Source organism: Cryptomeria japonica, chromosome 7 (assembly GCF_030272615.1).
Source record: "Cryptomeria japonica chromosome 7, Sugi_1.0, whole genome shotgun sequence".
NCBI lineage: Eukaryota > Viridiplantae > Streptophyta > Pinopsida > Cupressales > Cupressaceae > Cryptomeria > Cryptomeria japonica.
In genome coordinates this window covers 239,910,201-239,921,274 of record NC_081411.1, presented here as the reverse complement: position 1 = coordinate 239,921,274, position 11,074 = coordinate 239,910,201, and the positions used below count along the sequence as shown (strand labels likewise).

The 11,074-nt window shown below is 30.5% G+C and overlaps 1 protein-coding gene across 1 annotated transcript; it reads right to left on the bottom strand.

Moving 5' to 3' along the window:
• Positions 1-2,028: 2,028 nt before the first annotated feature.
• LOC131856630 (F-box/kelch-repeat protein SKIP20-like) lies at positions 2,029-3,084 on the bottom strand. The gene has a single exon (XM_059208477.1). The coding sequence runs from the start codon at positions 3,082-3,084 to the stop codon at positions 2,029-2,031; it is 1,056 nt and encodes a 351-aa protein (XP_059064460.1).
• Positions 3,085-11,074: the final 7,990 nt, after the last annotated feature.

The following is an 11,074-nucleotide window of genomic DNA, read 5'->3' as shown; positions in this document are numbered from 1 at the left end:
CAATAAAGAGATAATGGTTAGGGGTCTCAATTTTCTTTTGAACTAGACTAACACAGTGGCAAATCTAATAGTCGATTGAATTTTGACTTACGTCTATCAGGAAGGTTTGGAGAAACAAATTAAAGAAACTGAGGTGGTTGAAGAAATTCCTAATGAATTAGACAATATGGACATGGAGGAGGAAGGTTAAAACATAGATTCTCTAGGTTGTGTATTAATAGCAAAATTATTCTCTAGCTTGGTGCTATATCAAAGAAATGTTAACACTAAATAGTTTTTTGTTGGGTCCATCATTAGTATAGTGTATTTGCTAGGATAGACATAATTTTGGATAGCAAGAACTTTATGTTCTTCAATGTAAAATCTAAATTGTCAAAGATATTATGTTAGATATGGGTCATAGGATTTGCCATTTAATTTCCAGTATAAACAGACTCATTGATTGAGAAGTCCTCCTTTCTTCCTATTCAGTTTTATATTTTCTATTCTTGATCAATATATGGGGACTTACCCTACCAATAGTTTATCTATCAAAAAAATATATTATATTATATTATATTGTTTAAAACATACTAAATATTGCATTAGCATGACCTAAAAAATGACCTCAAAAATTGCGTTAAAAATGTGGATGTGTGAAATCCAATAATAAGATGTAAATTTTTTTAACCAATTAGATTCGACAAAATAGCTTCTATGATTAAAAAATTTAAAAATCACACATCTTAACTTAAAAATAAAATTAAAATTAAAACATAAAGAAAATAATTCACAATTCTTATTGGTGGAGAAACAATTGAATAATAACCAATAGTAATAGTCTAATGCCAAGTACTGATAAGATAAGGTTTAGGTCAACAAAATAATAAAGTAAAATAAGAGATGTAGTCACTATATTTATATTGATTTTATTATAATTATTTATATTTAAAAACACTTTTTTAATTTTACTATTATTATAATTTGGTAACATAAAATATTTATTGAACATGTTAAACTCTTAAATTAAAATAGTTTTATATGGTTATTTGGAATTTATCTTTAAAAGTTAATAAAATTTAAATAATTAATTTAAATACATTAATTTACATATAGTATAAGAATCACTTTATTATTTAATTATTCTATACACCTAGATATGCCCTATAAAATTTATACTAAGTTAGACACTGTAAAAAGATACATTGATATTCATAGAAAATTGGAAGTCATTTCAAATTTTTAGCAACTTACATTGTTTATAGAAGAATTGTATAAAGTGACTAAAATATATCTTGTACAAATGATGGATATGTACCATAAGTTATTAGTAATGAATTTACATTTTGTGTTTTTTCACATTATATAAATCACATTTATCAAATAATTTAATTAACTTATGTTTCAAGTATTCTTTTAATTGATTTATATGTGTCAAATTTTGTTTAAAAGAATAATCAACATTATTGGCTAACATGACATCCTTTCTCAATGAGAAATTCCTTTTTCATAAACATTTATTGATTAGGTTTACACATAAAAAAGGATCAAATATAGAATCTTCAAAATAGACATGTATTGAAGTGGTTAGAATTCAATTATTTTTCACTTAAAATTTTAAATATGAAACAAACATTAAGATTTAAAATTTTAAATACAAATCAAACATTGACATAACAAATGTAATCTCATATTATACATCAAATACAAGAACAAACTATTAATATCAGTTTTTATATATTTTGATTTTAAATATATTTACACAAACAATATATTATAAAGAAAAGAAATATCTCAAACTTTAAGTATTTAAAAAATATAAAAAATTAAAATCAAATAAAAAATAAAATCAAGAAACAAAATAGGAAATAGTATGATAAATCCTATTTCAGTAACATTTATGGAAAAAAAATTAATACAAAAGAAATTGTATTAATTAAATATTTCAAACACAAGTAACTGACTAAAAACAAAATGTTAGCTTAATATATTTAAAAGCGATACAAGGAGGCAATAAAAATATCATAGTTTACTTGTTAACCACACATATCAAATTTGCACAGCAGCAAACTTTGTTGATACAAAACTAAAAGTTGGAAACTCTGCAGGCATCTCGATTTGAGTCCATCTCTTATCCAGGAGATTAAAAAGATAATACAACGAACTACTGTAATCCAGGACATTTACAAAAATACAATCACGGCACAGCACAGCACGGTCCACAGCACGAATTTGGAAAGGATATTGTCCGACTGTAGTAAATAAATTATTGGCAAAATCGAATTCTTCTAAGACTAGAGTGTCCCTCCTCAACCCAAACCAATACAACCTCCCAAAAGCAGATATACAATTCACAACATGCTCACCGGTATTGTCAGTATTTATGGTTTTCCATAGTCGTATTTGAGGATCGTAAACTTGGAAGCTGCGCCCATGATCGGGGACTACATAAAACCTGTCATCAACAAACTCAGCAACACAGTAATATTGAGGGCTATCGGGATTCATACGAGGTAAAACGTCCCATTTGTTTTCCTCTACATTGAAAACATAAGATTCCAGTAGATGGGGACTGATGGGGTTCTCTGAAAGATTCTCGACACCACCGGTAATATAGACAAGACCATTAGGAGACGGCGACACTGCGCATGCAGACTGGTATCGACGGAAAGGCATGTCGTGGCCGAGCCTCCATGTGCGAGATAAAAAATCAAACATCAAAACACTTGCTCTATTGTCGTACTTGTTGAGAAGCCCGATAGCAACCAGATGATGTTTTGATCTAACGTATACAAAATTAAACTCATTAAAATAGACTTCCCAATCTGAAATAAACTCTTCCGGGGCTCGAGGCAGTCTTTCCAACCAATTCCCATGGGGGTAGTAAATAATTACTTCCCAATTACTTGGTCTCTGCGTTAGGTGAAAATAAGCTATTCCCTCCTCGCACTCATTATGGCGCTGTCGCTCTTTATAGAAGTTGGGACTGCTCAGCACAGCGTTCCAACTCTTGCAGACGGCCCTAAGGTGGTTGTGGAATTTGTAAGGAACTTTTATGAGGCATTGCACTATCAAATCTTTTGGGAGACCTGGTATCATATTCATTTTGATCGAACTGTCCGTTGATATTTTTAGGAGCCCTCAATCATATTCATATATATATATATTGAAAAGAAACGTCTACGCAGCATGATTGAAACACCTTTCGCTAAAATAATTATATATTTGTTAAATTTAATTTACAATAGTCTCAAATTTTCGTTAGTTATTACTTTGTTACGTTAGAGTAGAGGAAAAGAAAATGGTTTTTTTCTGGGCACAACTCTCGTTTTTTTTATTTAATTTTCACTCGGAGGAAAGCTTATCATAGTTCCGCTTCATTCTAATTTAGTTATATTAAATTTTAAAATTTGAATAGTTTATTTAGATTAAGTAATTGAAGGATCAATACACGTACAATCAGCGTTCTGGTAAGAGACATTGAGAAATAGAAGATACTAGTATAATATTAGTGACATAGGAAACAGAGAAAATTTTGAGAAAAATCACACTTTGATGGTACCAATAGTAGATATGTAAAGATGTTACATAGGAAACAGAGAAAATTGTTTGATGCATTTTGAGTTTTGGCACTGGAATATTGTTTGTGATGGCCTCTCCCTCAAGCTACGGTAAAGGACACAGAAGAGAAGAAAAAGGGGAGGTAAGAGTAGGTGAAAGTAGGAGCGAGTAGACTCCGAGGATGCATTTTTAGATGCTCAATACAGAATTTGGTGAAGAGGATGGACAAGGTGCTTTCATTGGCATTCTAGAGGCTTAATCAAATGTAATATGGGACTGCAACCAATCTGTCAGGGGAGGAACACCTTAAATTGTTTCGGATGTGATTTAGTACTCTCTATGATAGTAGTGACATACGAAAATGCGTGGGTGGAGAATCTACTTTCGATAAAAAAAATTACGATGAAATTGAAACATTTTGCCTAACTTTTGGTTGATAATAGGAGTGTAAAGCTTGTAAAAAACTTTATCTTCTTTTCTTTTCGTGGGTTTGGTTACATTTGCTGAGTTTGTCACTTTGCCTTTTTCGCACTCAATTTCTTCAAGTAGCTAAATCCACATGCTTTTTAAATTCTTGTTTAAACCAGCCGATACTAATTAGAACAAGTCTTGTGATGCACTACCAATGCTAGCCAAATGTTGATAGAATAGTGCTAGATTGAATAGAGAGACAAGTGTAGGGTATGTAAGTTAAATAAGGTTGAATCTAAAGCTGATGTTAAACATGTATGTTGCACTTTTTAATCAATGTGATAAAATTTAGTAGAGATTGTGACTTCATAGTCTGTATGTGATTTGGCATAAAAGAAGACTGGTGAATTCGATATTTTCCTAACGTGGTCTTAACTGATTTAGAGTCTTATAATTTCGAGGTATTCTCGTATTCCACCCCAATGGCAAATCAACATATAATGCAATAACAATTTTAAATTTCAGGTTGTGCATGTTTTGATAATTCTTACATGTTTTAGTTGTTCATGATTCATTGAGCTTGATTGTGAGAGCCTCATTAAGAGCAGGTCCTATGAATGGCTAAGAACTAGTTTTTGCCTATGCACTTCCTATGAACTGATATTGGTATTAGTATTGCAAATGTTCTGATTAAGGAGTGAGGCTTATTTCTGACAATGTAGGGAAGGGTAAATGAGGACATGTTCATTCTATTTGCTGGAAGAGAACCAAACTTGGCTTTATAAACAAATGATAACTGACAAAATTGGCTATGGAGATCATAAGATTTATAGGGATTAAGTGGAGTACAATGGCATTCATAGCATGGGCATTTGAAGAAGAGTTGTGGCCTTTTTTATAACAATGTTTAAGATATTTTCTATTATTTCCTCATGAGCCCATTTTGATTGATTTGGAAAATTGGTGGTATCTAGTGCATGGAGGACACACCTAGTATAATGGAAAGTGGGTCTTTATGTGGTAGAGGATAAGTTGTGAGTTCAGAGCTCGTTGCATAGCTTCAAAAAAATGGTGTCACTAGTCCATCCCTTGGATCCCTATCTAAAGTTATTTGAAGTGCATATTGTATGGAGATATAATTTTGAGTAAACAATTATATCTTAGTTAAGAAAACTTTGGCATATTAGAGAAACCGAATATCATTGCATTTGTCTGTCGGCTAGGGAGACATAGCATCTTCCATTTGCTTGATGTTGGACTAAAAACATTTGGGGCTTTGTCATCTGAGCCACTATACTTATGTTTTTAAGATCATGTTATACAGTTACTCATAGATGCATGTTTATTGAGTTGTTTGATCTAAATTAATATTACAATCTTACTTAACGAAATTTCCTTGATCATATAGCTTGGTATTTGTTCCTCCTAGCATGCATTGTTGTCCAAATGATCCACCACTGTATTAAAATGTCTTCTTTTTATATATGAATAGGAAATCTCTCAAAGTCACCAATCCTCTATAGGACTTGTATACCTTTTTTCTTAACAAGTAAAAGCATGCAAAAAGTAACCCTCATACCGACTCCCGTAGAATAACAAAATGGCCATGCCGAATAGAAATAGTAGATCTTGTTAGATGATGAGGAGGAAAGAATAAAAATGGAGAATATTGCTGTGATGACCATGATGTAATAAAATTACATGAATTCAAACCATAAGTGTCTATAAATATTCTAGATAACTAGTGATTAAAATAATAAAATATAGATTGCTTGCATGTAAAAATACAAAATTTTGATTCCCAAGTGTGGATGTTGTAGTGAAGAGATCAAAATCAGCTTCTGTCCACGTCCAACTAACACTAGTAGGGATGAAATGAGTTAAAAGACCCCTTTTGTGGAGGAAAACATTTCTTGCCCTCTCAATGCATCACTTTGGGACTCTATTTTCATTATTTCATTATCAAAGGTAAAAGGCATGGTGTAGAATCCCTATATACAACTAAAGAGAAAAAAATATGAGCCAAAGACAATACCTATGATCTTTGATCAGTACCCCTTGTAGAAACTAAACATTTGTATAAAATACTCTCATATTCTTTCCAAAACCTTATGCAATGAACACACTAGCCTCCCTTCTTATCTAGAGATAGAATAGTATCATGAAATAGTACAAAAGTAGGCCTGTGAGATATTGTGATGCATGACGTGCATATTTCACAAATTTGAATACATTTTTGGCTTGAAGGAAGTCATTAGCTACATTACACTTTATACCTTTCATATGTTATGAAAGAAAACAAAATTAAAAACCACAATGTATTTTAAATAGAAGGAAATAAAATTCCTTTTAGGCAAGAATGAGAATGGGAAGTGGAATGGTCTTGAGAATGCTGAATATGAAATCAAAAAGTCTAAGAATAGGTCTAATGAAGAGGCTCATAGACATAGGCTAGGGAGAGAGAGTAGCTGCTATGAATAGGAAGCAAAAAAAACTAAGAAGAAGCTTTTATCCTTGATGCACAGGCCAAAAATACAAATAGAGGAAGGGAATTCATAAGCTACACGGATGAGAGGAGAGGCATAGAAATACTAAGTGTGCGTATGCAGAGAAAAAAGGTGAGTAGAAGTGAAGGAAGTAGAACATTATTTGCATGATAGTTTGAGGCCTTGCGTGGGGCATACTATAAGAACCTCCCCTTTGAATGACTATCAAAGAGGTTAATGCATAGGGGAATAAGTATATTGTTGTGAGAAGAGTGTGAAACCATTGAAAATAAAGAAATAGAAAGAACACAAGAAAACAATAGAGCATCATAGAAAAAGGCTTAGTGTAATGATCTAAGGTATACTCAAGATCAACCTACAAAGAATAGAACTAGTTAAAGAAACTTATTCTATTCACCTCATGACTATACACAAATAGTGTTATGCAACCAACAATGCCGATGTGGGGAAATGCCTAGAATTTGTAGGGAAAATATAACATAACCCTAACAAAGAAGACTTCTTTTTAAAATAACCAAAAACGAAACTAATATTTCCATAGCTACTACTTCAATCTATTCACAATAAACAAAATATAGGAGAATTATTAGCACTTATAATTAGCCAAAGTCAAAAGATGTTCATATTCAAAAAAGTGTTCAAAGGTAGCAGCAATTTCAAACAAAAATCATAAATTCTTCCATACAATAAGAATAAAATAAACAACATTTACCTTGCTATCTTTCAAAGCAAAATAACCAAATTTAATTTTTAGAGACAATGAGAGATTATGGATTCTGGAACAATCTAGAAAAATGGTTAGCATCAATTCTTTTCTTCAAGGTGATGTCCAGAATTATAAAATAAAGATGTAATTATAAGATATAAACAATTTGGATATGTTGGAAAGGCTTTAGAAAATTTCTAAGTAAATGCAATTGGTAGGTGTAAAGCTTAAATCCTCAAACCTTTGATAGTAGAAACACATGATCTTCTCTGTAATCGATCTACATAATTTTCTAATGTGGCATCCTCAACCCATTTGCAATCTGAGTTTTAAACCCTTAAATACATAAATGGATTCTTTTGTTAGACTTTATCATTACAATTGGTTTTTGCCTATAGTCCCATGAATGCATGCAAAATGTGGAGGCATAGACAAGGCACTTGAACTATTCTACAAAATGCCATGTCCAATTACCTAGCCCTTATTTTGTAAAATTCCATGTCCAACTACCTAGCCCTTTGCTTATGAGAATGATTTTTCCTAAATTTGCAAAAAGGTAAAAACAAAAATACCACGAGCTAAAATAACACCGGCCAATCAGAAGAAAACAAAAATAACGAGGTAAATCAGTTTAATGGGAAAATCCACCCAAATCATAGAATAAAAACACTCACACTATTTCGAAAGTAACAGTTAATTGCAAAATAGATACTTGAAAACATTAGTCTTTGCCTAAAGGCGGGGACTAATAATAACTAAAATTCAAGAGGCTTATACTTCCAACCAAAGATGATAAACTTATTATCAACAATTATAGGGTTAGAATTGCATTACACTACATATCATTTATTATGTTGAATAGATTATTAAAAGGTAAATATGTTTATATTATTGAAATCCATACCTTGAATTTCATTTAGTACAATTATATAATATTTCTTCAAGATTTATCTAGGAAATTCATTCTTAAAATAGGGATATCTTTCCAAACAAGTAGCTACCTCAAGAAATACAATTACATTGGGTAGAATTCCTATGATATTATATTGAGTTTCCTATTTCTTTTCAAATCCAAATCAACTATCATTTAAATTAAATTGACATGTGAAGATAAAAGGAACTTTATAGAGATATTATCTTTGAATTTTTGTCTAAATATTTTCTTCAAGAATTCTTTATCCTAGTTCTTGAATGTTGCCAACTATACCTTTTGTAAGTAAAACTATCACCATTATTTTATAAAATTGTACTACTATAATATAAGAAAACAATCATTAAGGCCAAATGAAATAGAGAAAATTTTTATTAATAATTTACAACAACTTAGTTATTAAAATTATAAACATTACAATCTTGTAAATAAATATTTTGAAGTTGCATTTTAATAGATATTGTGTGTACCTTTAGTTATTGTGTGTGTCCCTAGTTTTTTAACCTTAACAGGTAAATGGAAACCAAAGAAGACTTTCCTATGAAAGTAAGGAACCTTACTATTTAAGAATTTTATTATGTATGATGCTCCTAAAGTTATCAATTCTTTTCAAGGCTCAATAATGAGCATAACAACCTTGATTTTATGCAAGAGATTTATTATTGTAGTGAAGGATCCACAAGATAGATCTTACAGAAAATGTAAATTTAAATTTTCTTAAGGAAGAATCTTTATTCCTAAAAAAGTTCTTTATAGTTTCCTATTCCTTTAATATATTATGAAAATATTAGACCCAAAAGGATAAATTCTAATCCTTTCCAAAACCAAGACATGGTAATAAAGACTAGTCTAGAGATTTCATTTTCTTAGATCAAATAATGCAACATTATTCATGATTGAAATATTCAAAGTTTCATTCATTTTTGTTGATTTTAAGATCCATTTCATAGCCAAGGAAATTCCTTTCCATTTCAAGTCTCTAAGACCCAAAACAACCAACTATTTTTTAGGAGAACACCAACTCCATCTAACAAAATCCCTTTTCCTTGTACCTTTCTCATTAGACCAAAGAAAGTCTAGCCAAATTTTGAGATTTATCAACTTTGTAACATAACACCTAAGAAGGGAGATATAATATGCTATAGGATTATTATTTTTTAATTAACTTTGTAGTATACTCCCATGGGAATGTAATTGAGTTAATCACTTTCAACTTTTGTTCTCTCAATTCTTCCGAATAGCTAAATCCACCTACTTTTCAATGAAGAGTGCCTAGAAACATGAATACCTAGGAACCTACCAATATTGATGGACCACCCCTTATAAGTTAGAATTAGCTAACCATTTAGGAGGATCATACTTGCAAGAAAGGATGATAGCCTTTGGGTCAACAATCCTAGTGCTAGATTTTGTTGTATATGCAGTTTATTGTGTTGCATAGATTATCCAAAGGTTAATTTATGTTTTTTCTCAAATAAACACATCAAATATCATTCAGTACAATTAAAGAATGTTTCTTAAATATTTGTCTCTAAAATTCAATCCTAAACTAGGTATATTTTTCATAGGAAATGTAGCTACCTCAAGTATATACAACTAAATTAAGGAGAATTCCTATGATATTGTGTTGAATCTTGTATTTATTAAGGAATCCAAATCATCTTTCATATAAAGGTAATCGAGATGTGAAGATAAAATAAATTTAATTAGAAGATTAACTTTTCATTTTTGTCTATTATTTTTTCAAGCATTCTTTGTCCTAGTTCTATAACCTTGCCAGCTATACCTTTAATTTTAGTACAATTATAAATTTTCTGACCGTCTTTTGTCAATTTGTAGGAATACAATATAAAAAAAATCATAAAGACTAATCAAATAGAATCAAAACTCATGAAATAGAAACAATTACAGTATTTATTTATATCAAAGTTTTTAAAATTATAAGTATTACAACCTTATCAAAAAACTTCTTAACTTGAATTTTTGGAGCTATTGTGTGTGCCTCAAGGTGGTGTTGCACAATTTATTATAACTTTTCTATTACTAGATACATTTTTGTTATATATTTCTAACCTTTCAAATAAGGATTGTTGTTGATGACTGAGATAAGAGTCATTTTTTTTGGTTTTGATGAAATTAGAGAGTTGTATTGAAATGATATTGATTTCAAGGAAGTGTGGATGTATATAAAATGTCTAGTGGAAAGGGTTAGGACTTCATGGCTGATTTATTTTATTCAATATTATATTATTCAATGGACATACACTATGCATCCCTCAGGGTTCAGTGAGAGAGATCCTATTTAGAGAAAAGTATAGTGGACTATATGAGTTGGTGTAAAATTCTATATATCATGCAATATTGGTTCAATATTATAGCCACCCAAGATCTAGGAGCTTCATGAAAGCATAAGTGAGATAAAGTACGAAAGAATTATTATATTCTTCCGAGTATAAAAAATGAAAGATATCAATGGAATGAGTTATATTACCAATGGGATCCCTTGCTTATGTAAGCCAAGGTGAACATAGGATGAAATAAAATTATGATCTATATATTAATATTATGAATTGAGACATAATATGATAAATTATCTACTTAAGGTAGAAAAGTGATAACTATCCATTAAAAGTGGGAAGAATCCTATGTCTTCACCAAGACAACTTAAGTAACATGTGTGGATAGTACCTAGATGATGAATTTACTAGGTACAACATCATTTTCATACTGATACTTCCTTTTAAATTCAACACAGAAAGAATATACTTCCTTTTAAATACTTCTTTGAAAGCTATATAAGAAGAAATTGATTGTAGGAAAGCCAAATGAAAGAGACATGGTTTGTCACCTTCTTTCATGGAGACCCCTGTGTGCATGGTCAAAGACACTCCTAATTTTGGTACTCCAAATGATGCAAAGGACTATAAAAAAAACTAAATTTCTCTGATAAAGTTCTTAGTTTATGTAAAGACTATAAAT